The 27,183-nt window shown below is 32.3% G+C and overlaps 1 protein-coding gene and 1 long non-coding RNA gene across 3 annotated transcripts in view; both read left to right on the top strand.

Annotated features, from left to right (window-relative positions):
* LOC127724760 (uncharacterized) overlaps positions 1-27,183 on the top strand; it is an 865,500-nt gene that overhangs the window by 651,216 nt on the left and 187,101 nt on the right. The gene's annotated exons all lie outside the window — the stretch shown is intronic.
* LOC127724697 (transcriptional enhancer factor TEF-1-like) overlaps positions 1-27,183 on the top strand; it is a 110,422-nt gene that overhangs the window by 14,431 nt on the left and 68,808 nt on the right. Inside the window, exons 3-5 of one of the 2 annotated variants that reach the window (XM_052231765.1) lie at positions 14,123-14,250; positions 18,278-18,439; positions 18,738-18,772. In XM_052231765.1, the coding sequence (XP_052087725.1) occupies positions 14,123-14,250; positions 18,278-18,439; positions 18,738-18,772 (325 nt within the window). Of the gene's footprint in view, positions 1-14,122; positions 14,251-18,262; positions 18,440-18,737; positions 18,773-27,183 lie in introns of both variants that reach the window. The other variant, XM_052231763.1, reaches the window with a different exon arrangement.

Below are 27,183 nucleotides of genomic sequence, written 5' to 3'. Positions count from 1 at the left end.
CACAAATCATTACTTGTTGTACATGTCTTTTAGACACCTTTTGATCAAATATCATATTTCTATCATTTTAAAAAATAAATCTTAATAACAAAATATTTTATATTCTTTTTAACATTTTTGTAAAACTTACAAACTATAGATTTGAATGTGACGTTTACATGATAAGAAATAATATGATATGACAATATTCCTGTAAGAACCCCAGGTAAACTTACTTGGATCAATGAGTCATTCTTTTATGACTAATATCCTTCCTCCAAATTTAGGTCTTATGTTAATGTCTAGCCTTAGGTCAAGCACAGGCTGCTTAGACAAACATCTTTTTAGTATTTTGTGTTTCTCAACTTTAAATAAATATTTTTAAATTTACCAAATATTTTTAATAGAATTTAAAAGATAAGTTCTACATCTGAAAATAATAATCAGTGTAGTGGTAATATAAAACATCTTCCTGCACAGGTACCTTGCGTAATAAAACTGAATTGGTTTGTTGCCAGACAAAGGAAAAAATAGGTCATGATGTTTTTGTTATTGTTCATATTTTTGGCAGTGTATGAGAAGCGATTTGTGTGTAATTTTCATTTAACAGTCTGAGTGATACAATTATAATTTTGAAAGAATACATGAATGGAATTTTTTTACATTTCATTTCATGTGTGAAAAATTATATTGATTGATTTTGGGTATCAAAAATTGGGGGAGGGGGGTTTGCACAATTATCTTTCACTTTTTTTTTTTTATTAGTATTTATTCATTACACTTGCATATATATATATATATATATATATGTAAATAATTTATATCTGATTTAAATTTTTGACAGTAGACTTAAAGTAAATAATTTGTTATCATTTAGAGAGCTTTTTTGTGATTTATTATTTAGGGATAGCTTGAAAGGAAAAAAATATTGGTATCTCTCTTATCTGGCCACGGACAGCACAATTATATTAATATATTTTCATTCTGGCCTTTTAAGACTATTTCTTTAAACCAAAGTTAAGTTGATTCTGAACCCCAACAGTTTACTTTAAAAGCTGCCATTAGAAATAAGAAAAAAAGCCTTTATGGCAATAAAACATTAATTAATGGGAGGCAAGACAATTTTACATATCATATCCTCGATCCTTTGTCAGTCAGCCGTCCCCAATAAACTTTTCTCTGAAAAAACACTTTCAATTTTAACTAAACTTTGCAGGCCAGAATGATATGTAGTTCTATTAGGTCTGGTATAAACTATTTTTATATGGTTCGGTTTGGAGGAAAAAAGCATGACAGTCAAGCTCTTAATTTGGCCAATTTATATGCCTTGCCTATGATAGAGGAGGGGCATTGTGGTTCTTTTTGATTGTCCATTAGTGTGTTTGTCTGTTCTGTACGTATAGTATCGGGTTAAAGTTTTTTTATTGAGGTAGTTTACAAATGTACCATGAAGGTGTTGTCACATCAAATTGAAACTTGATACACATGTTCATTATGATGTGAACTTTTAAAACTATATGTTAAATTATGGTTTTGACACTAATCACACAGTTCACCGAACATAGAAATGTAATAGCACAAATTAAGTACATTCTCAGCTTAATGGTTTTTACTTGAGTGCTTGGCAACGAAACGTCAAAAGCCAGTCTTAAGTAACTGCTCCTCTATGTCCGAAAGGCCTTTGGTAGAAGACTTTCTTCACACTTTTCTTGGCTTCTATAGAAGGGAATGATTTTATATTTGTCTGGAGCTTGATAATGTTGAGTTGTACAGTGTCAGCAATATTTATAACAGCCAAGCAGCCACTTCCTGTTTGCAGATAATTTGAAATTTTACAACACTCGTTGTACAAGGAAACTTTTTGTCAAGCTATTCTTGGGTTCTTTGAAAAGGAATGATTTTATATTTGGTCTAGATTTTGATAATGTTGAATTGAAGGATGTAAGCTATTTACATCTGCAGTGCAACTGCTTGGTGTTTGCTAATAGTTTGAAATTTTACATCACTCATTGTACAGAAATATTTTTAGTCAAACTTTTCTTGTGTTCTTTGGAGGAAATTATTTGGTCTATGGCTTGATAATGTTTTGTAACGTTTAAGCAATTTTACCGCACTTGCTGTACAAGGAACATTTTCATTAAATTTTCTTTTGGTCTGAGTCTTGATAATATTTTGTTGTAACGTGTAAGCAATTTTTTACCTCAGCAGTGTAACCACTTCATATTTTCAAACAGTTTGCAATTTTTAAAAAACTCACTGCAAGGGAAACTTGCGTTTATCTTTTCTTAGCTTCTATGGAAGGGAATATATAATCATTTAGATGCAGGTCAGACCCGTTATCGGTTAACTGGTAGAAAGTAAAATAACAAAAATACTGAACTCCAAGGAAAATTCAAAACAGAAAGTCCCTTATGAAATGGCAAAATCTAAAGCTCAAACACATCAAACGAATAGAATGGAAAACTGTCATATTCCTGAATTGGTACAGGCATTTGCTTATGTAGAAAATGGTGGATAGACCTGGTTTTATAGCTAGCTAAACCTCTCATCTGTATGACAGTCGCATAAAATTCTATTATACTGACAACAATGTGTGAACAAAACAAACAGACATAATACATTTGTAGGTAAAAATGTCCAAAATAGGGGTAGGGCAGTCAACATTGCGTTATATCTTAATCACTATATTTGCACCTTTCCTAAGTCAGGAATCTGATGTTCAGTAGTTGTCGTTTGTTGATGTGGTACATAAGTGTTTCTCGTTTCTCGTTTTTTATATAGATTAGACTGTTGGTTTTCCCGTTTGAATGGTTTTACACTAGTAATTTTTGGGGACCTTTATAGCTTGCTGTTCGGTGTGAGCCAAGGCTCCGTGTTGAAGACCGTACTTTGACCTATAATGGCTTACTTTTATAAATTTTGACTTGGATGGAGAGTTGTCTCATTGGTACTCATGATCATACCACATCTTCTTATATCTATAAAAAAAACCAACAAATATGCCAACAAAGAAAAAGAAAATGGCATATAGACAAAGCACATAAGCAAAAATGAAAGACAAGTATACAAAACATGATCATAGCACAATAACACAATGGTGGGATGTATAAGTACCGAGCTACGCCAAAATGGACTAAACAGTATAGGTTAATAATTTACAAAGACAAATGAAAGAATACTATAACAAGTAATTAAGATGATAAACAACGTCAGAACCTAGAATCTATGCTTCAAGAATGTCCTGTATTACTTGTGAAGTTGATACGGAATATTCATCAACAAGGTCTAGGTATCTTCCGATGAACTTTTTTTAGAAAAAGGACGAGACGTTCTTTGACATAACCCTGGTTCATAAACTTTCTGCTCAAACACTGGTGACAGCTCTTGAATACCGAATGAGTTGGAAAATGTTTATCCCATATGCAGGTGAAGTTGGTACCTTGCTACTAAGGTGGGGGAAATTGATAATTTCAAAATTAAAATCGTCTCGTTTGTCATAGATTCTGGTACTGAAATGACGCTTATGTCAAATTCGAGCTATAAGTTTAAAAATGAGGCAGAGGAAGCTGTGTCTGTTGTTTCTTTGATTTCTAGTTCTGGAGGATATATTAATGGAACCCAAAAACCCAATCAGAAAAGTTTGGATTGTTAATGGAAAGAACATTATCAATCAATCAGCCTGAGGTGTGCTTTTTGTCTAACTACAAAATTTTTGGTCACATTAACTTCAAACTTATTACATATTCTCAATTGAGGTGCGCTTTTTATATGACTGTAAAATTTTTGCTGCCGTATAATGGTATGATGTTGTCGTCGCTTTGTCCAAAGACATTTGGTTTCCAGACAATAACTTGAGTATAAGTGTATCGTTCACTATGAAATTGTACCACAAGGTTCCATACCACAATAGGAAGGTTGGGATTGATTTTGGGGGTTATTGTCCTAACTCTTTAGAAACTAGGGGCCAAAAACAAGCACATTTTTCTTGTTTCAGGACAGTAACTTGTGTATAAGTGTATGGATCTCTATGAAATTGTACCACAAGGTTCCATACCAAAAAAGGAAGATTGGGATTGATTTTAAGGGTTATGACCCAAACCATTTAGGAATTGGGGGCCACAAAGAGGCAAAAAAAAAAACAAGGATTTTCTCGTTTCCAGCAATTACTTGAGTATAAGTCTATGGATCTTTATGAAATATTACCACAAGGTTCCAACCAAAAAAGGAAGTTTGGGATTGATTATGGGGGTTATGGCCCAAACCGTTTAGGAATTAGGGGCCAAAAACATAACTTTTTTGATACCTTGTATTGATTGCTTATTTCTTGACCAATTTCACTGGGCTTTAAATCAAAGTCTTGAATTCTTGTAGTTCTTTAATATGCATTGAGGTCCAAAGGGTCCAAAATGAAATTTTTATTTGATTTCATCAAACAATTCCAGACTATAACTTGAGTATAAGTGTATGGATCTCTTGAAATTGTAGCACAAGGTTCTATACCACATTTGGAAGGTTGGGATTGATTTTGGGGGTTATTGTTTTAGCTTTTTATATGACCGCAAAAAAATTTTGGGGTCGTATATAATTATTGCTATCATGTCGTCTGTGACGTCATCGTCCGAAGACATTTGGTGTCCGGACAATAACTTAGGTTTAAGTGTATGGATCTCTATGAAATTTTACCAGAAGGTTCAATACCACTAAAGAAAGGTTGGGATTGTTTTTGGATGTGATGGTCCCAACTGTTTAGGAATTAGGGGCCAAAAAGGGGCCCAAAACAAGCATTTTTCTAGTTTCAGGACAATAACTTGTGTATAAGTATATTGATTGCTCTGAAATTGTACCACAAGGTTCAATACCACAAGTCGAAGGTTGGGATTTATTTTGGGGGTAATTGTTTAAACCGTTCAGGAATTAGGGACCAAAAAGGGTCTAAAACAAGCATTTTTCTAGTTTTCTTTCACAAAAAGAAAATTTTCTTCAAATTTTTTTTTTGGAAAAGGGGGGGGGGGGACAATTTTTTATCCTCAAGATTGAAGAAATTAACAAGAAAATTTCTTCAAATATTTATTTTTCAAAATTTTTTCTTCAAGATTTAAGAAATTGTCTATTTCCAAAGAAAAATTGGGGGTCACAATTGCTAATTCTCTGTTAATAATCTGAAAACAGATTTACTAAGTATTGCGCAACAGCACAGTGTATTACACAAAAGAAAGAAATCTTCAATTGAATATAAATTCAAATCATATAACCAATTTTAAGTTCTTAGACCACATTCATTCTGTGTCAGAAACCTATGCTGTGTCAAATATTTAATCACAATCCAAATTCAGAGCTGTATCAAGCTTGAATGTTGTGTCCATACTTGCCCCAACTGTTCAGGGTTCGACCTCTGCGGTCGTATCAAGCTGCACCCTGCGGAGCATTTTATTTGTTATTATCTTGAATATTATTATAGATAGAGATAAACTGTAAACAGCAATGATGTTCAGCAAAGTAAGATCTACAAAAAAGTTGTCATGACCAAAATTGTCAGTCGACCCCTTTAGGAGTTATTGCCCTTAATAGTCAATTTTTAACAATTTTTTGTAAATTTTTGTAATCTTTTACAAAAATCTTCTTCTCTGAAACTACTTAGACAAATTTAACCATACTTGGCCATAATCATTATTAGGGTATCTAGTTTAAAAAATTTGTCTGATGACCCCGCCTTCCAAACATCATGGCCGACTTGGTTAAAAATAGAACATAGGGGTAAAATGCAGTTTTTGGTTTATATCTCTGAAACTAAAGCATTTAGAGCAAATCTGACAGGTGGCAAAAATGTTCATCAGATTTAGATTTATCTGCCCTGAAATTTTCAGACGAATCTGACAACCTGTTGTTGGGTTGCTGCCCCATAATTAGTTATTTTACAAAAATTTTGCAGTTTTTTGTTATTATCTTAGATATCATTATAATATCTAATATCTAATACTATTAATTATGATTTTAACCTTATTTTACATGATTTCCAAAGCATCAGTAAATACAGGTGAGCGACACAGGCTCTTGAGAGCCTCTAGTTTTCTTCATGCTTGAAGATATTGATTTGATATTTGGTATATTGTTTTATCATGACAAGTTACAGATCAAGTTCGATTTTGTTCCGGTCTGATAATTTTGTGCAGAGTTATGGTCCTTGGAATTGTAAAATTCACTCAAATATTCAGTTTTCCGCACTTTTTTCGTCATTCTTGAAGATATTGATTTAATAATTGGTACATTGTTTTATCATGACAAGTTACAGATCAAGTTCAAATTTTGTTCCGGTCTGATGATTTTGTGCAGAGTAATTATTATTCCTTGGACTTAGAAAATTCACTCAAATAATCAGTTTTCCGCCTTTATTTCGTCATGCTTGAAGATGTTGATTTGATAATTAGTATATAGTTTTATCATGACAAGTTACAGACCAAGTTTGAATTTTGTTTCGGTTTGATGATTTTTTGCAGAGCTATGGTCCTTGGACTTAGAAAATTCACTTAAATTATCAGTTTTCCGCACTTTTTTTCGTCATGCTTGAAGATATTGACTTGATATTTGTTATATAGTTTACACCATGACAAGTTATAGATCAAGTTAGCATTTTGTTCCAGTACAATTAATTTTTAACCGGTAGGGGACTATGTATTGCCATGCAATACTCTCAGAATGCTTGTTAATATTTGTTTGATTTAAAAAAAAAATTGAATTCGTGTGGTTCATTGATAAGCTGAATCTAATTGTGTTTTTATATTTTGTATATTGGACCATAATAGGTAAAAGTCCAATTTCAAATTTTTAAGGTCTTAGACCGCATTCTTTCTGTGTCAAAAATAATGCTATGTCATCTCATGCTGATAAAGGGACAGATAATATTACTTAACAAACAAATGTATAAAGCAAAAAACTTGAGTTTGTTAACATGTAAGGATGATTGTGGCAAGTTTTTGATATTACCATTCCAGGACAGGAACAATGAAGTTAATTGAAATTTTGTTTATTTTAACATTTGAAAACTATGCATGGAAATTGAATATTAAAATTAATGAAGGAAAGTTTGTGATGTATTAATTCCATACACACTAGCAAATGTGTGTATTTGTTGATTACTGTAAAAGCAGAAATTTTTGTGTAGGATTTAATTTGGTTTATTTCATGGAAAGAATATATCCACGAAATTAAAACCCCCACGAAAATTTAACCTACATATAATATCACTTCCATTTAATGGAAACCAAGAAATTAAATCCCCATGAAATTTTATATAGAGACAAAACCACGAAATTTTAACCCCACGAAAATTAATGTTTCTACAGTATTTTGTAATTCTTTGTTTGTTATATTTCAATGAATTTAATGAGGGCCTCAGGGAAGCTTTGTTTTACAGCTCATTGTGTAACCCTCTTTAAATAAAGTATTATTATTATATGTATTATTATTAGTAGTAGTATGCCCCACTTCGGGGCATTATGTTTTTCGGTCTGTATGTCCGTTCGTTCGTCCGTCTGTTCGTTCGTCCGTCTGTCCCTCTTCAGGTTAAAGTTTTTGGTCAAGGTAGTTTTTGAAGAAGTTGAAGTCCAATCAACTTGAAACTTAGTTCACATGTTCCCTATGATATGATCTTTCTAATTTTTTATGCCAAATTAGAGTTTTGACCCCAATTTCACGGTCCACTGAACATAGAAAATGATAGTGCGAGTGGGGCATCTGTATACTATGGACCCATTCTCGTTATTATTATTATTATTTTTAAAAAATTGAAATTTTAATTTTTATTCCTATAAAAACTACACACAATTTGTATTAAATATTTACATGTGTAATTAACTAAATATTCACATTTATGAATATGGATAGGTGTTGTGTATTTACTATTAATTCATGATGCAGCAGTTACCACCTATTATCAAGAAAACAAAACATGTGGTATTCAACAACTAATACACTTATAATTGGAGTAACAAATTTATTTTTAAAATTTTGTGTTTTCTTAGTGGTTTGACTGATAAGCTGATTTTTAATCCTTCATCATTTTGATGGGATTTCTTGTGGATAAATGTATGACTGTATTAATGAGGAATGATATTTTGAAAACTGTTTTTTTAGCTCACCTGGCCTAAAAGGCCAAGTGAGTTTTTCTCGTCACTTTGCGTCCGTCGTCCGTCGTTGTCCGTTAACTATTACAAAAATCTTCTCCTCTGAAACTACTGGGCCAAACTTAACCAAACTTGGCCACAATCATTATTAGGGTATCTAGTTTAAAAATGTGTCCGATGACCCTGCCTGCCAACCAACATGACCAACATGGCCGACATGGCTAAAAATAGAACATAGGGATAAAATGCAGTTTTTGGCTTATATCTCTGAAACTAAAGCATTAATAGAGCAAATCTGACATCGGGTAAAAATGTTCATCAGGTTTAGATCTGTCTGCCCTGAAATTTTCAGACAATTCAGACAACTCATTGTTGGGTTGCTGCCCCTGAATTGGTAATTTTAAGGAAATTTTGCAGTTTTTGGTTATTACGTTGAATATTATTTAAGATAGAAATAAACTGTAAACAGCAATAATGTTCAGCAAAGTAAGATCTACAAATAAGTCAAACATGACCAAAATTGTTAATTGACCCCTTAAGGAGTTATTGCCCTTTATGATAAGTTTTTAACAATATTTCGTTAATTTTTGTAATCTTTTACAAAAATCTTCTCCTCTGAAACTACTGAGACAAATTTTACCAAACTTGGCCATAATCATCATTAGGGTATCTAGTTTTAAAAATATATCTGATGACCCCGCCTGCCAACCAACATGGCCGACATGGCTAAAAATAGAACATAGGGGTAAAATGCAGTTTTTGGCTTATATCTCTGAAACTAAAGCATTAAGAGCAAATCTGACATTAGGTAAAAATGTTCATCAGGTTTAAATCTATCTGCCCTGACATTTTCAGATAAATCAGACAACTCATTGTTGGGTTGCTGCCCCTGAATTGGTAATTTTAAGGAAATTTTGCAGTTTTTGGTTATTACGTTGAATATTATTTAAGATAGAAATAAACTGTAAAGAGCAATAATGTTCAGCAAAGTAAGATCTTCAAATAAGTCAAACATGACCAAAATTGTTAATTGACCCCTTAAGGAGTTATTGCCCTTTATGATCAGTTTTTAACAATATTTTGTAAATTTTTGTAATCTTTTACAAAAATCTTCTCTGAAACTACTGAGACAAGTTTTACCAAACTTGGCCATAATCATCATAAGGGTATCTAGTTTTAAAAATATATCTGATGACCCCGCCTGCCAACCAACATGGCAGACATGGCTAAAAATAGAACATAGGGGTAAAATGCAGTTTTTGGCTTATATCTCTGAAACTAAAGCATTAAGAGCAAATCTGACATTGGGTAAAAATGTTCATCAGGTTTAAATCTATCTGCCCTGACATTTTCAGATAAATCAGACAACTCGTTGATGGATTGCTGCTCCTAAATTGGTAATTTTAAGGAAATTTTGCAGTTTTTTTGGTTATTATCTTAAATATTATTATAGATAGAGATAAACGGTAAAAACAGCAATAATGTTCAGCAAAGTACGATCTACAAATAAGTCAATATGACCAAAATTATCAATTGAACCATTAAGGAGTTATTGCCCTTTATAGTAAATTTTTCGTAATTGTTTGTAATCTTTTACAAAAATCTTCTCCACTTAATCTACTGGGCCAAGTAGAATTAAACTTGGCCACAATTTTCAGTAGGGTATCTTGATTGAAAATGTATCCGATGACCCTGTCATCCAACCAACATGGCCGCCATGGCTAAAAATAGAACACAGGGGTTTACTATAGAAGTCTTAGGGAAAATTGTAAAAAAAACTATTTCAAATGGTCACAACTTAAAAAAACTAATTTAAATAATGATAAGGGGTCTTCATCAGTAACTATTGTAAGATTAAAATAGGATGACCTGCTTAACTAATGGGCCAAATTAAACCAAACTTGGCCTCAATCATTATTTGGGTAACTTATACTATTTATCATGATTTTAACCTTATTTTACATGATTTCCAAAAACACAGTAGATACAGGTGAGGGACACAGGCTCTTGAGAGCCTCTAGTTACTTTTTTTGGTAAATGTTTTGAAGAACTTTGTGGTTTGTTTGTTATTCTGTATAAATTAATTTTCAGAATGCTATATATGTATAATTCGTCTCAAATCAAAAGGTACACCATCTCCTTGCCACTATACATCATGAACTGTGTTACAACCTTAGATAAAGCCGACGATGAAAGCCATTACATTGACCACCGAATGCTACATTTTTATGTAGCCTAGGTGGTCGAGTGGTCTAGGGCACTGGACACAGTGCAGGCGAGTTTTGCCACGATTGTCACAGATGCAAGGGTTCAAATTCTGCTGAGGGAAGAACAAAATTTGCTAACGCAAATGAAGATCTAACATTGTTGAGCTATATTTGAGACGAAATATATATGTATTATGGTGTGAGTCCTGTATAACCGTGTGTTATCCATTGGAGAATGTCTGTCATAAAGTTGTCACATGTTTAGACATGTATATATATATATATATTTATTTATTTTTATGCCCCCGCCGTAACGGAGGGGGCATTAACTTTTACCCCTGTCCGTCCGTAAGTCTCGAAATTGGTTTCCGTTCTCTAACTTAAGAGCACCTCAACCAAATGTTATGAAACTTATTCACAATGCTTATTTCCACAAAAGACAGATCAAATTTGAATTTCAGTGGCTTCACTTTTACAATTCTAGAGTTATGCCCCTTTATTATTTTTCGTTTCCGTTCTCTAACTTTAGTTTGCCTAACTTAACGTTATGAATCTTGTACACAATGCTTATTACCACAAAACACAGGTAAAGTTTGAATTTTGGTGGCATCACTTTTACCGTTCTAGAGTTATGCCTCTTTACAAATGGAAAAATTGCTAAAATTTTCGTTTCCGTTCTCTAACTTAAGTTTGCCTCAACCAAATGTTATGAAACTTATACACAATGCTTATTACCACAAAACACAGGTCAAGTTTTGGTGGCATCACTTTAACTGTTCTTGAGTTATGTCCCTTAATAACGTAATATGCAAGCAGGGGCATCACCTGTGTCCCATGGACACATTCCCCATTTATTTTTGATGAAGCAACCCCCTTTAAAAACTTAGCTCATATTGTCCATTAATAGATAAATAAATCAATTAAATTCTTGGTGTACTTGGATATGCTGAATCTGTCCAAATCAGGGTCCAAAATTAAACTTTGGTTGATTTCAACAAAAATGGAATATATGTGGTTCTTTGATATACTGTCTCACAATTTGTATTTAGATTTTTGATTTTGGGGCCTGTTATCAAATTGGTCCTTATTGTGGTCCAAAGGGTCCAAACTTTTGTTTGATTTCATCAAACATTAAAATTCTTGGGGTTCTATGATATGCTGAATCTAACCGCGTACATGTATTTAAATTTTGGATATTGGACCATAATAGATAAAAGTCCAATTTCAAATTTTTCAGTTCTTTGACCACATTCATTCTGTGTCAGAAACCTATGCTGGGTCAAATATTTAATCACAATCCAAATTCAGAGCTGTATCAAGCTTGAATGTTGTGTCCATACTTGCCCCAACTGTTCAGGGTTCGACCTCTGCGGTCGTATCAAGCTGCGTCTAGCGGAGCATTTTATAAAAATTGGAGTTATCTTCCTTTGTCCATGATTATAGTTGAATCAACTACAATCAATGCTTTATACAATCAATGTTTAATTTTGACTTCCACTGATAAAACACAGATCAAGTTGAATTTGGGTAGTGTCATTTTAACCATTATTGGGTTATGCCTTTTTATAAATCGATAGAATGCAAAATTTTTAGTTTCCATTCTGTTACTTAAATTTGCCCCAACCAAACATTATGAAACCTATACACAATATTCATAACCACAAAACTAAGATCAAGTACAAATTTTTTGTTTCCGTTTTCTAACTTTAGTTTGCCTCAACCAAATGTTATGAAACTTATACACAATGCTTATTACTACATAATACAGATTGAGTACGGAATTTGGTGGCGTCACTTTTACCATTCTTGAGTTATGTCCCTTTATAAACACAAAAATTGCTGAATTTTTCGTTTCCGTTCTCTAACTTTAGTTTGTCTCAACCAAATGTTATAAAACTTATACACAACCGTTCTAGAGTTATGCGTGTTTACAAATAGAAAAATTGCTGAATTTTTAGTTTCTGTTCTCTACTTAAGTTAGCCTCAACCAAATGTTATGAGACTTACACACAATGCTTATTACCACAAAACTCAGATCACTATCCACATTTATTTAAACCAAGAATATGTTATTTATTAAAAATTTAAATTTAAGTTTACATTAAAAGCACTGTTTGACAATATTGTCCTTTTCTAAAAACACATAAACAATTATTAAAAATATTTACCCCAAAGTGTAAGCTAATTTTTTAAAGTGTATTTAGCAATACATATATTTAGTTATTGCCTTCAAAGGATTATTTTACATTTTTTTACGTTTTTCTGAAAACTGCTTGAAATATATTCTCATTGCATTGTATTAATTTTACACACAATTGACAAGATGAGCGATCCAGGCTCATTGGAGCCTCTAGTTTGAAAAGGGAAAAGAGGGGGTGGGGGGACTAGTTTAAATATTCCTAATAAATAATGAATCATGTCATTGGTTTTCCCTTTTAATTTGTCATGTTGAGGCCTTTCATAGCTAACAACAAAATATGGGTTTTGCTCATTGTTGAAGGCCGCTGGGTAAACTATAGTTTTTTGTGTCCTTGTCCTTTGGTTTGTGGAGGACAATTGTCTCATTGGCAATAAAACAACATCCTCTTATTTTTATAGAAATAAAGTATGCCAGTAGTTCAGTTATGCTCTAAGGTATGTGAGCTTGCTCTCTGTAGGTTTTTTTATTAGATTTTTATATGCCCGTTTACGGGATGTATTATGGTATACCGTTGTCCGTCCGTCTGTCGTCAACATGTCGGACATTAATTCAAAAACGCTTTAACCAATATGCATGAAACTTTGGTAAATTGTTAATATCTATTGATGTGAGCTCCCTTTCGTTTTTTATAAATTTCGGATTTACCGTTTCCGAGTTTTTGGGTTTTATTCATTAAAAAGGGGGGATTTTCTAGTTTTCGGACAATAACTCGAAAACAATTTCACCAATTTGCATCAAACTTTTGTGAATTGTTTATATCTATTGACATGAGCTCCCTTTTGTTTTTTATAAATTTCAGATGTACCGTTTCCGAGTTTTGGGGTTTTATTCATTAAAAAAGGTGGGATTTTCCAGTTTTCCGACAATAACTCAAAAACAATTTCCCCAATTTGCAAGAAACTTTGGTGAATTGTTTATTTCTATCGACATGAGCTCCCTTTTGATTTTTATAAATTTTAGACTATATGTTTTCGATTTATGGGTTTTTTTTCATCACAAAAAGGGTGATTTTCCAGTTTTCAGACAATAACTCAAAAATGATGAAAGCATTTTGAAACTTTGGTAAATTGTTTATATCTATTGATGTAAGCTCCCTTTTGATTTTTATAAATTTTCGATTTTATGTTTCCGTGTTATAAGATTTTATTTGTTTATAGTCTGACAACAGATTTACTAAGTATTGCGCAACAGCACAGTGTATTGCACAACAACACAGTGTATTGTACAACAGCAAGAAATCTTTAGTTGAATATAAATTCAATTCATATAACCAATTTCAAGTTCTTTGACTACATTTATTCAGAAACCTATAATATGTCAAATATTTAATTACTATCCAAATTCAGACCTGTATCAAGCTTGAATATTGTGTCCATTTTTGCCCCAACTGTTCAGGGTTGGACCTCTGCGGGCGTATCCAGCTGCGCTCAGCGAAGCAGTTTATTTTGTCCCTATCTCCTTTGTAACCACTGAATTTTCCTAGAATCTCTTTTTGAATAATGCCATTGTGCACCTCTTATTTAATTTTGTGCACCTGTATGATTTTTGTTGTTTCCCTAAACAAAACATGAATATCACCTTGTATTTAAGTTATATTTTACGTCTATGTTTTCCAGGAAGAAATGAACTTATTGCAAGATATATAAAGTTACGGACAGGAAAGACCAGAACTAGAAAACAAGTCTCTAGTCACATACAGGTTCTTGCAAGAAGGAAAGCAAAAGAAATACAAGCACAGCTTAAGGTATTAGATTAAATCTAACTTTACAAAATAAACATCAGCTGCTGTGAGTAATTTTAAACTGTTGTAAATCAGGACTGATTTTCCGGCAAAATTGATATGGAATGAACGGATAAAATTTAGATACATTTAATTCATTGATTCAGTTTACATCCATGCACAAAAAAACTAGATCTCTTCTGTTGGAAATACATATTCCCCAGATATTTTATCCCTTCATTGTATGTAGAAAAAACTAACTCTACCATATGCAGCAGCAATGTTAAGAAATGAAAAACAAAATATGAAAAAGAATTACGACAAAAACATTTCTGGGTATTTCTGTAGTATCTTGCCATCTAAATTTATCCACAGCCACTTTTAGAAAGCAGACAGACCGGCAAAATGAGATTCCAATATGATTATAAGCCTCAAACAAAACATGTGTAGGCTAATGGCAGATTCCAAATAAGAAAGTTGAAAAATTCCCAAAATTATGTTTAACAAAATCAACACCAATGAAGTTCTGTTTTGGAATACATGTTATACTTATATAAGTAAACACTTTTTGACAAAAAATAGATCTATTCACATTATATTTTTTAAATAAAGAACACCTTAAAAAAATGTTGCTATCATGACAAAATTGACAGACATTTTGACGGAAAATTCTTATGTTAGCAACACAAACAATCCTGATATCTTCAGTATTTTCAAGGTTTGGATGTATATCTTGCTTAAATACGAAAGGCAAATTGGAATTAAATATTTCTTAACATCTGCACCAATTAAAAAGGAATTGTAATAACTTTAAAAAAGGATTATCTTGGAGTTGCTAACATAAGATTTGACAGACATGAACAATGCTGCTAACATAAGATTTGACAGAAATGAAGTTGTTGCTAACATAAGAATTGACAGACTTTATTGTTGCTAACATAATATTTGACGGACTTTTTTGTTGCTAACATAATATTTGACGGACTTTTTTGTTGCTAACATAAGATTTGACGGACATTATTGTTGCTAACATAAGATTTGACAGACTAAATAGTGTTGCTAACATAAGATATTGACGGACTTGTTGCTAACATAAGATTGTGCTAACATAAATAAATTTGACGGACAATATATATTTGAGATTTTTAACTAACATTGGAGATCTTATCCTAGTTGAAAGTCATATTAAGAACTCCTGCAAAATACCGCTGCCTGACATTTAACAAGATTTCAACCAAGGACAGATAACTCTAAATTGTAGCACATCCAAATGTTGCTAACATAAGGTGACAAGTTTGACAGAACTTATGTTAGCAACAGATTTGATAAAACTATTGATTAAATAAAGTAAATTGAAAGATCCAAAATGTGTATGTTTAATGTACATTATGAAATACAATTTTAACAGGCTTATATAAGTACCTACAATGATGTGGCAAGATTTTATGAACATGTTGCTATCATAACATTTATTGACAGACGAGCATCTAATAAGCAAGGTATTTGAAATTGAAAAAAAATATATATCACAGATGTTTTTAACAAAAGAAAAGCAAAAGATTTGGAAACAGGGATGTTTGAATAATCAGACTACACTAATAAAAACCATTATACCAGTGTCAACTTAAAGCATTGTAAAACATAAACCTTGTGTCAAAAAATGGGAAGTAATTTCCGTCAAACATTTCACATTTTTCAACTTGTTTTGATCATTTCTACTTTTAATGGAAACAATCATATCCAATAATTGGTTTTCTTGCTTTATTTAACATTACTATTCAATAAAACATTCACATATTATCATTCAAATAACAGTTAGTATTATTTTTCTTAATTTGTTCTTTTTGACGAAAATTTTCTTTTCTTTATGGAATCTGCCTAATAGTTCTTTATAGTTTGTTTTTGTCATTGTGCATCCTTTGTTCACTATAAACTTTTTCAAAGTCTTCTCTGAAACTGATGACTTTCATTCAATATAGACTTATATCTGGCAATCTGCTACCAAGCAATGCATAACATTTATTAGAGTTTGTAGATTATACATAATTGGTACCTTAGATTGCTGGCATGATAGAAAAAAAATTATGATTTATGGGTCTTTATTTACAAGACAATACTGAATGGACTTAAGAGCAATTATTTTTTTATAAAAAGAAAAAATGCCTTTCCAGTGCTTTCAGGGTTTTATTGTTGGTTCTTCATCTTTTATTAATCGACTGATCAAGATTATAAGAATAACTAGTTACGCCCAGCTACATATTCATGTGCCTGTCCTTAATTGAGAAACTTAAGTTAATTGTTTTATGTCATATCTTAATGTTCTTGTTGATAATTTGGTGTTGATTGTAGGTTTTTGAATGGATAGACTGTTAGGTAAACATGTCCTGGTGGCAGGGTGTACCTAACCATGACCTCATTTCCACGGTTCATGGTAAATATTAAGTGATGGTTAGGTTAGGTTCTCAGATAATGTAAGCAAAATTTCAACTATATTTGGTGTATGGAATAATGGTAAGGTGTACATGTTCATTTAACAGGTTTCAGCTGACCTTGACTTGATTTTCAAGCATTACTGATATTGTTGAGTTTATGTGAAACCTGAAACTTTTAGCTCACCTGGTCTCAAATTACCTTTAAATGATGACTTTTACCCTTTTAAAGAAACTAAAGTGGATAGAGAGAATCTTTTGAAAGTCAAAATGTTAAAAAAAATATGATTTTCAACATAGACGAATGGTCAATTGACCACTTATAAGAGTTATTGCCCTTGAAAGGCAGGTTTACTAATGTTTTGAATTTTTTGCAGAAACTGTTATAGACCCAGAGAAATTGTAAAAAGCCAAAATATTTAGCAAAATAAGATCTACAAATAAGTAAAACTGGCCGAAATTGTCAATTGACCACTTAAAAAAGGACAACCTGATTGAAATACAGATCCTGTGTCAATGCTTCACTAACAATGATCTGAAAACACTCTGTTCTACTTTCTGTTTTAAAGATCATTCGGGATCTTCTGGTTTTGTCATAATGATACACACCTTCCAGATTTTGGTGGCAGAAATTTCATTGGCTAATATAATAATTACTAGAACAGAGTGTTGTCAGATCTTTGTTAGCAATGTGTGGACACGTAGTCATATTTTAATCAGATTGATAGGAGGAATAGAAGGGGGAAAAAGTATCAAATCGCATATTTTGTACCAGATGAGTGATTCAGGCTGTTGGGCAGTTTAGAGCTTGCCATATTGTATAAACTGTGTATCAACAAAAACTTTAATTTGACCTCTAGATGTCATTTGGTTATTGAGTAGTTGTTTGATTGAGTTATACTGTAAATTCAGAAATTATTGCGAGGTTTTTATTAATGCGAATAATGCGACTCGGTTAGTACCGCAATAATAAGAACTCGCATTTAGGTAGCTAAACCATTGATCTATATGTAGATTTTTCTAAAATCGCAATAATTGAACTCGCATTCTTGTCCATTTTTGAAAAATCGCAATAATAAATGCACGCAATAATATCTGAATTTACAGTAGTCTATTCCACACATTTCATTTTATTGACATTGATCATGAGTATACAGGGCTTTGACATTCAGTAAAACAGGGCTTTGACATTCAGCATTCAGGCCTTGGACATTCAGTATACAGGGCTTTGACATTCAGTATACAGGGCTTTGACATTCAGTATACAGGGATATGATTTTCAGTATACAGGGCTTTGACATTTTGCAAGTGCAAGAAGATTCAACAAGCATCCAGGCACTACGCCTGTCTTTTATTATTTGTCATTATAACAGGGTTTTGCTGATGGTATAATGGAAGTAAACAAATTGTTTTGGCGCTACAAATCAGTGGATATAATAGGTGTTTATCTACTAACCAATCCTTAAATGTAGGTTCTTATTTTACATTGATTGAATAATGTTCATAATAATGCATTGTAGAATTTCCTATCGCTAAATTGAGTTTAATTATGTAATATGGTACATGGATGCATGCATGCATAAATCTTTATTCTAATATCAAAACAGTCCATTCCAATGCAGGACCAGTCAGCTAAGGATAAGGCATTGCAAAGTATGGCATCCATGTCATCAGCCCAAATTGTATCTGCTAGTGCCATTCACAATAAAGCAATTCAGCAGGGACTTGCAATTCCTCACAGTGTTGGTCCAGTTCGACCGTCATACTCAGCAGGTGCTTCACAAGTAAGTTATCTGTAAAGATCTGTTGTAAAACAAATTAAGTTGTAATTTTTGTGGGCATGCTCAAAAACTGTTGTCAAGACTGTTGATTATAATTTTATTTGAATGATTATAAGTACAATGTTTGTTAATTGATAGGTTAATGAAAGTTTTATCAGAATAAATACCTTAGACATGTATTTTTTCAAATTAAAAGATTATGTTATTCATAAATGTAATTACATGGTTTTGCTGTAATGATTTGCTTTGTATTTTTTATTTTGATTTGCAAGCCTTATTTGAGTTGTGTACTTTGTTTCAGTTTTGGCCTCAAAATAATGTTGGACCTCAAACTGAGTAAGTATACATGTTAAAAGCTTGTTTGCTTTAAATGTTTATCATAATTATAATTCTTCCAGGTTATTAAATGTATGGTATATTTTAATGTATAAAACTCCCAAATTTCCATTTGTCATATTATAATTTGTTGTCAAATGAAGTCAGTTATTTTGTGTTACAAAACTTCTGAAGTCATGTAAGAGTGGGACATATTTGATGTTTGATTAACATCCAACATGCATATTCAGGAAAATGACATTTAAATGAGTCTTGACCCTGTGTTGAACTAACCCTTCATTCTTCATTGGAATTTTATCATGCTAACCAACAAAGTAACTGTTGGTAGAAAAATTTGTCCTGTTTAGGACATAATTATTCTGACATAAAATTCATCAGTCTTTCCTCTTCAAAATGTTACTTTTTACCATGCGGCCAAATTCTATTTTACTATTGCTGCATTAACCCTTCAATTAGTTATGTTCAATTGTCTCAATAGAAAAATGAATGTTTCTTGGAAGATAATGATAATTTGCTATATATTATTATGAAATATTACTTTCTAAGATGAGATTTAGTTAACTTCACATTTCATTAGTATTGTATGTCCCATTGAAGATTCTAATGCAATTTTTAGCTCACCTGGCCCAATGGGCCAAGTGAGTTTTTCTCATCACTTGGCGTCCGTCGTCATCGTCCATTAACTATTACAAAAATCTTCTCCTCTCAAACTACTGGGCCAAATTTAACCAAACTTGGACACAATCATTATTGGGGTATCTAGTTTTAAAAATGTGTCCGATGACCCGGCCCACAACCAGGATGGCCGCCATGGCTTAAACTAGAACATAGGGGTAAAATGTAGATTTTGGCTTATATCTCTGAAACCAAAGTATTTAGAGCAAATCTGACATGGGGTAAAATTGTTCATCAGGTCAAGATCTATCTACCATAAATTTTCAGACAAATCAGACAACCCGTTGTTGTGTTGCTGCCCCTGAATTGGTAATTTTAAGGACATTTTGCAGTGAACGGATCTCTTTAAAATTTAACCAGAAGGTTCAATACCACAAAAGGAAGGTTGGGATTGATTTTGGGGGTTATGGTACCAACGGTTTAGGAATTAGGGGCCAAAAACAAGCATTTTTGTAGTTTCAGGACAATAACTTGTGTAAGTGTATGGATCTCTCTGAAATTGTACCACAAGGTTCCATATCACAATGGGAAGGCTTGGATTGAGTTTGGGGGTAATTGCCCCAAATTTTCAGGAATTAGGGGCAAAAAAGTCGCCAAAAACAAGCATATTTCTAGTTTCCAAACAATAACTTGTGTTTAAGTGTATGGATCTCTCTGAATTTGTAATACAAGGTTCCATTCTACAAAGGAAAGGCTGGGATTGAGTTTGGGGGTAATTACTCCAAGGAGGGGTTCAAAAAGTTTGGAGGGGAATTTTTTAGTCCCCTACCGAGGAAGTCCAAGAGGACTTTAGGTTTCCACTCCATCTGTCTGTGTCTGTCTGTCTGTCCATCCGTCAGTCCGGCAAATTAGTTTTCCACACTTTTTTTCTTCGTGTTTGAAGATATTGATTTAATATTTGGTGTATTGTTTTATCATGACAAGTTACAGTTCAAGTTCGAATTTTGTGTCGGTCTGATTTTGTGCAGAGTTATGGTCCTTTGACTTAGAAAATTCACTCAAATAATCAGTTATCCGCACTTTTTTTCGTCAAGCAAGATATTGATTTGATTATTGGTATATATTTTTATCATGACAAGTTACAGATCAGATTTGAATTTTGTACCAGTCTGATGATTTTGTGCAGAGTTATGGTCCTTGGATTTCGAAAATTCACTTAATAATCAGTTTTCCACACTTTTTTTCGTCACGCTTGAAGATATTGACTTGATATTTGTTATATAGTTTACACCATGACAAGTTATAGATCAAGTTAGCATTTTGTTCCAGTACGATGAATTTTTAACCGGTAGGGGACTATGTATTACTATGCAATACTCTCAGAATGCTTGTTTTCCAATTTTTTTGAGGGGTTCATATTTTTTTTCTTCAATATTTTTCAAAATATTTCAAATTTTTATTGGAGTGGAGGGGGGGGGGGGGGCATTTTTTTCATATTTTTTGTCTAAAAATTTTCCATTTTTACATTGATTATTTCTGATTTATATATAAAAGCAACATATACTGATATGGCAGGAGATGCACACCAAACAGGGTGTTTAAATTATTATATATAACAGATTAACAGTATTGCGCAATAACAAGAAATATTCAATTGCACAGTATTGCGCAATAGCAAGAAATCTTCAATTGCGCAATAGCAAGAAATCTTCAATTGCACAGTATTGCGCAATAGCAAGAAATCTTCAATTGCACAGTATTGAGCAATAGCAAGAAATCTTCAATTGCACAGTATTGCGCAATAGCAAGAAATCTTCAATTGCACAGTATTGCGTGATAGCAAGAAATCTTCAATTGCACAGTATTGCGCAATAATTTTTAATTTTGGGGGGTTCTCACCTTGTATTACTATTTTGGATATTGGGCCCCATTTTTAAATTGGTCTACATTGAGGTCCAAAGGGTCCAAAATTAAACTTTGTTTGATTAGTCCCCTACCGACTAAGTCGAAGGGGACTTTAGGTTTGCAATCCGTCCGTCCGACTGTCCATCCGTCAGTCCGGCAAATCAGTTTTCCACACTTTTTTTCTAAGTTCTTGAAGATATTGATTTGACATTTGGTATATAGTTTTATCATGACAAGTTATAGATCAAGTTCGAATTTTGTTCTGGTCTAATGATTAAGTCCAGAGTTATCATGATCCATATCCAATGTTAGAGTACTGCATTTTTTATGTTTAACCATATTTCTGTACAAAGGGAGATAACTGATTTTTTTAAAGACATTCTTTGGTAAATTGTTTGAAGTGTTTGTTATTTTGTATAAACTAATTTTGTGAATGCTACAATGTATATACCGTTAAATTCGTTAAATAAGCCGCAGGTTTTTTTCTCTGTCATTGTCCCTGCGTGTTATACTCAGGTGCACTTTATGTACGTATATTTTCAGTGTTTCAGGGCAAGTGTGAAAAAAAAATTATATCTGGATTTTTTTTATGGAGACCTTCAGATTGTCAAGTGCTTGCAGTGACTTGATAAATTGTTCATGTGGCATATTTTGTTATGAATAAAAATATATATACTTTATCATTTGTTCTTTATTTCATTGTTGGCTTACGAAGTTGATAACCATGAGTGTTCATTACATAAACAAAGAAAGATAACTGTGTTTGAAAGAGGTACCATACAGGATATTAATTGTGTATTTACAATAAATATGTAATGGTTTGTTGTTTTAATGTGTTTTTAAATAAAATCTCCTAAAGGAATATTAAAGGAAGTGATTGTGTTTCTTTCCAATATTTCAAGTCTCTTTTAATGACGATGGTGATAACCATGTGCTGAAATGAACCCTTTAAAGTGTTTCATAAACAAAGAAAGATAAGCGTGTTTGAAAAGAGGTACCATACAGGATATACTATTGAGGAGTAACTGCTTTTCGTTTTATTGTGTTTCAAAATGAAATATCTTCATGAAATATTGTAGCCACATATTATCGGATGTATGAAATGAAGAAAAGAATATTAATTTTCATAATTTAATATGCTAAGACATTTATATATCGCCGTCTTATTTGAATTCCCCTTTCCGTGGCCCATCTCACTTTCAGTTAAAAATAGACAATGACTTGCAGAAACTGAATGGTTTTGTTCGTAGTATTCAACCAAGTTTAAATTTAAAAATGTTTGAAGCTAATAAACTAAAACTTTTATTTTATAGACAACAATAAAATTCTTCAAATTTAATTTGATAATTTGTTTTCCCCTGACTTATGCGTGACCAGTTAACATGTGACTACAGGTATACCTGGTATTACGTAATAATCAAGGTAAACAATGGCAGTTTTATGGCTTGAGTGACCTTTAATGAATACATTTTCAAGAAAGATTAAAATCCTTGATTCCAATTGAAACAATTAACGAGCAATCAACACCAAACTAATTTTAATCAAAACAACAAGTTCAATGGACACCCAAGCTGTCAACACATGGCCATTGATGACAAAAACAACTAATGAATTTGGCGTCATTAAAACAATAAGAAAAGTATAATAATTTTATTAACATTTTTTACTTTAATATGAAACAAATACATATAATCAAAATGCCTTTCAACTTTCTCAACAATCTGAAAATAGAAATGAAACATGTTACGCAGTGAGTTACAAAAGCGAGTGAACATTCATTACTCTAAGGTCAGTAGAATGCATACTACATTTTCATTAGGGTGCGCTTTATATTCAGGTGCGTTTTATGTAAGGAAAAAAACACTTCTTCCCCCAAAAAACGGCCGTGCGCCTTATTTAGGGGTGCGTTTTATTTTCCGCAAAATACGGTATATAAAAAAAAATTATGAAGTGAAATCCTTTAATTAGATAATAAAGTATTTTTATTAAGGTATATATTTCATTACATTACATTGTGTATAGATAAAAGTTGACATTTTATAGATAAGTTACAAATCTAAATTAGTTTGTGACAAATGAAAGAAAAAATATTTGGAACTATTAATTATATTTGATTATAATTTGAAAATAGATATACATTGTATTACATCATATCTAATGTAAAGAGTGTTTTCCACACATTTTTTCATCATGCTTGAAGATATTGATTGATAATTGGTATATATTTTTATCATGACAAGTTACAGATCAAGTTCAAATTTTTGTTTCAATCTGATAATTTTGTGCAGAGCTATGGTCCTTGGACTTGAAAAATTCACTCATATAATCCGTTTTCCACACTGCTTTTAGTCATGCTTGAAAATATTGACTTGATATTTTCTTTTTGTTTACACCATGACAAGTTATAGAACAAGTTAGCATTTTGTTCCAGTATAATAAATTTTTACTAGGTAGGGGACTATGTATTGCCATGCAATACTCTCGGAATGCTTTTTTCAACTAAAAATTAAATTTTTGGTGTTTTTTTATATGCTGAATATAACCATGTTGTTAGATTTTGGATATCAGACCATACTAGGTAAATTAAATGTTCCATTTCAAATTTTTAAGATCTTTGACCACATTTATTTTGTGTCAGAAACCTATATTATGTTAAAATTTTATCACAATTCAAAATCAGACAGTATCAAGCTTGAATATTGTGTCCAAACTTGCCCCAACTGTTCAGGGTTCGATCTCTGCAGTCATATCAGGCTGCTCTCCGCAAAGCATTTTATTGGTTATTATCTTGAATATTATCATAGATAGAGATAAAATGTTAACAGCAATAATGTACAGCCAAGTAAGATCTACAAATAATTCAACATGACCAAAATGGTCAATTGACCCCTTAAGGAGTTATTGCCCTTTATAGTCAATTTTTAACAATTTTTAGTAAATTTTTGTAATCTTTTACAAAATTCTTCTCCTCTGAAAATACTGAGACAAATTTAACCAAACTTGGCCACAATCATCATTAGGGTATCTAGTTCAAAAATTGTGTCTGATGACCCCACCTACCAACCAACATGGCCGACATGGCTAAAAATAGAACATAGGGGTAAAATGCAGATTTTGGCTTATCTGACAAGGGATAAAAATGTTCATCAGGTTAAGATCTGCCCTGAAATTTTTAGTTGGGTTGCTGTTCCTGAATTGGTAATTTTAAGGAAATTTTGCAGTTTTTATACAACCGCAAAAAAATTTTGCAGTGGTATATTGGTATGTCGTTGGCCTCATCGTCGTCGTCGTCCGAAGACACATTGGTTTTCACATAATAACTTTAGTTTAAGTAAATGAATCTCTATGAAATTTTACCATACGGTTCAATTCCACAAAAGGAAGGTTGGGATTGATTTTGGGGGTTATGGTACCAACAGTTAAGGAATTAGGGGCCAAAAATAAGCATTTTTGTAACTTCCAGACAATAAGTTGTGTGTTAGTGTATGGATCTCTCTGACATTGTACCACAAGGTTCCATATCACAAAGGGAATGCTGGGATTGATTTTGGGGGTAATTGCCTCAAAATTTTAGGAATTAGGGGCCAAAAAAGGGGCAAAAAACAAGCATTTTTCTAGTTTCATGACAATAACTTGTGTGTAAGTGTATGGATCTTTCTGAAATTGTACTACAAGGTTCCATATCACAAAGGGAAAGCTGGAATTGAGTTTGGGGATAATTGCCCAAAATGTTGAAGAAAAAGGTGCTTAAAAGGGGCCAAAAATAAGCATTTTTATACGCCCGTCAATTTTTGACGGGACGTATTATGGTATACAAATGTCCGGTGTCCGTCTGTCCGTCTGTCTGTCTGTCCTGCGTAAACATGTCGCACATTCACTTGAGAATGACTTATCCAAATTTCATGAAACTTAACATAGTTGTTTTTTATGATGGTCAAACGATCTGTATACTTTTTGGTGAAAATAAGATTAAAACCTTTTGAGTTACGGGACTTAGTAACTAAAACAGGTGTGTGTTTTTTTTTCACATTTTGCGCCGTATCTCAAAAACAGTTTATGATTATTGCTTAAAACTTTACACACTTCTTAGTTATATTAATCTTCAGATCTGTATACTTTTTGGTGATGATTCAAAATTTTATTTTATAGATATTGAGTATTTTGTTAAAAAAGGGGGAGGGGTTTTTCACATGTCGCGCCGTATCTCAAAAACAGTTTATGATTATTGCTTAAAACTTTACACACTTTTTAGTTATATTAACCTTAAGATCTGTATACTTTTTGGTGATGATTCAAAATTTTATTTTTGAGTTATTGAGTATTTTGTAAGAAAAGGGGGAGGGGTTTTTAACATATCGCGCTGTATCTCAAAAACGATTTATGATTATTGCTTAAAATTTTACACACTTCTTAGTTATATTAATCTAAAGATCTGTATACTTTTTGGTTTTGATTCAAAATTTTATTTTTGAGATATTGATTTATTTTTTTTTAAAAGGGGGGTTTTCACATGTCGCGCCGTATCTCAAAAATGATTTATGATTATTGCTTAAAATTTTACACACTTCTTAGTTATATTAATCTAAAGATCTGTATACTTTTTGGTTTTGATTCAAATTTTATTTTTGAGATATTGAGTTTTTTGTAAAAAAAAAGGGGGTTTTCGCATGTCACGCCGTATGTCAGAAACTATTTATGCTTATTGCATAAAAATTCACACACAAGACGACGGGTGTAACATGCGCTCATGGCGCAGCTGTTTATTCTAGTTTCAAGACAATAACTTGTGTTCAAGTGTATGGATCTCTCTGAAATTGTACTGCAAGATATCATACCAAAAAGAGAAGGCTGGGATTGATTTTGGGGGTAATTGCCTCAAAATTTTAGGAATTAGGGGCCAAAAAGGGGCAAAAAACAAGCATTTTTCTAGTTTCATGACAATAACTTGTGTGTAAGTGTATAGATCTTTATGAAATTGTACTACAATGTTCCATATCACAAAGATACCGGGTTTTGAGTTTGGGGGTAATTGTCCTAAACGTTTAGGAATTTGTGGCCAAAAAGGGGCAAAAAAATAAGCATTTTTACAGTTTCCAGACAATAACTTGTGTTCAAGTGTATGGATCTCTCTGAAATTGTACTGCAAGCTACCATACCACAAAGGAAAGGCTGGGATTGAGTTTGGGGTTGATGAATCATAAGGGGGTTCAATAAATTGGGGGTGGGGATTTTTTTCCTTTTTTTTTTCTTTAAAATTTTCCATTTTAAGTTGGTTATTTTTTATTAATATATAAAAGCAAATAATGATAAGGTTTGATTGCATCAAAAATTGAAATATTGGGGTTCTTTGATATGCTGAATCTAACCGTGTATTTAGATTCTTAATTTTTGGTCCTGTTTTCAAATTGGTCTACATTAAGGTCCAAAGGGTCCAAAATTAAACTTAGTTTGATTTTAACAAAAATTGAATTCTTGGGGTTCTTTGATATGCTGAATCTAACCGTGTATGTATTTAGATTTTGGATATTGGACCATAATTAGGTAAATTAAAAAATTTTAAGTTCTTAGACCACATTCATTCTGTGTCAGAAACCTATGCTGTGTCAAATATTTAATCACAATCCAAATTCAGAGCTGTATCAAGCTTGAATGTTGTGTCCATACTTGCCCCAACTGTTCAGGGTTAGACCTCTGCGGTCGTATCAAGCTGCGCCCAGCAGAGCATTTTCTTGGTTATTATCTTGAATATTATTATAGATAGAGATAAACTGTTAACAGCAATAATGTTCAGCAAATTAAGATCTACAAATAAATAAGTCAACATGACCAAAATGGTCAATTGACCCCTTAAGGAGTTATTGTCCTTTATAGTCAATTTTTAACAATTTTTT

This window comes from Mytilus californianus, unplaced genomic scaffold (assembly GCF_021869535.1).
Source record: "Mytilus californianus isolate M0D057914Y unplaced genomic scaffold, xbMytCali1.0.p SCAF_14, whole genome shotgun sequence".
Lineage (NCBI taxonomy): Eukaryota > Metazoa > Mollusca > Bivalvia > Mytilida > Mytilidae > Mytilus > Mytilus californianus.
The sequence above is the reverse complement of the archived record's forward strand: the minus strand, read 5'-3'. Positions and strand labels throughout refer to the sequence as shown.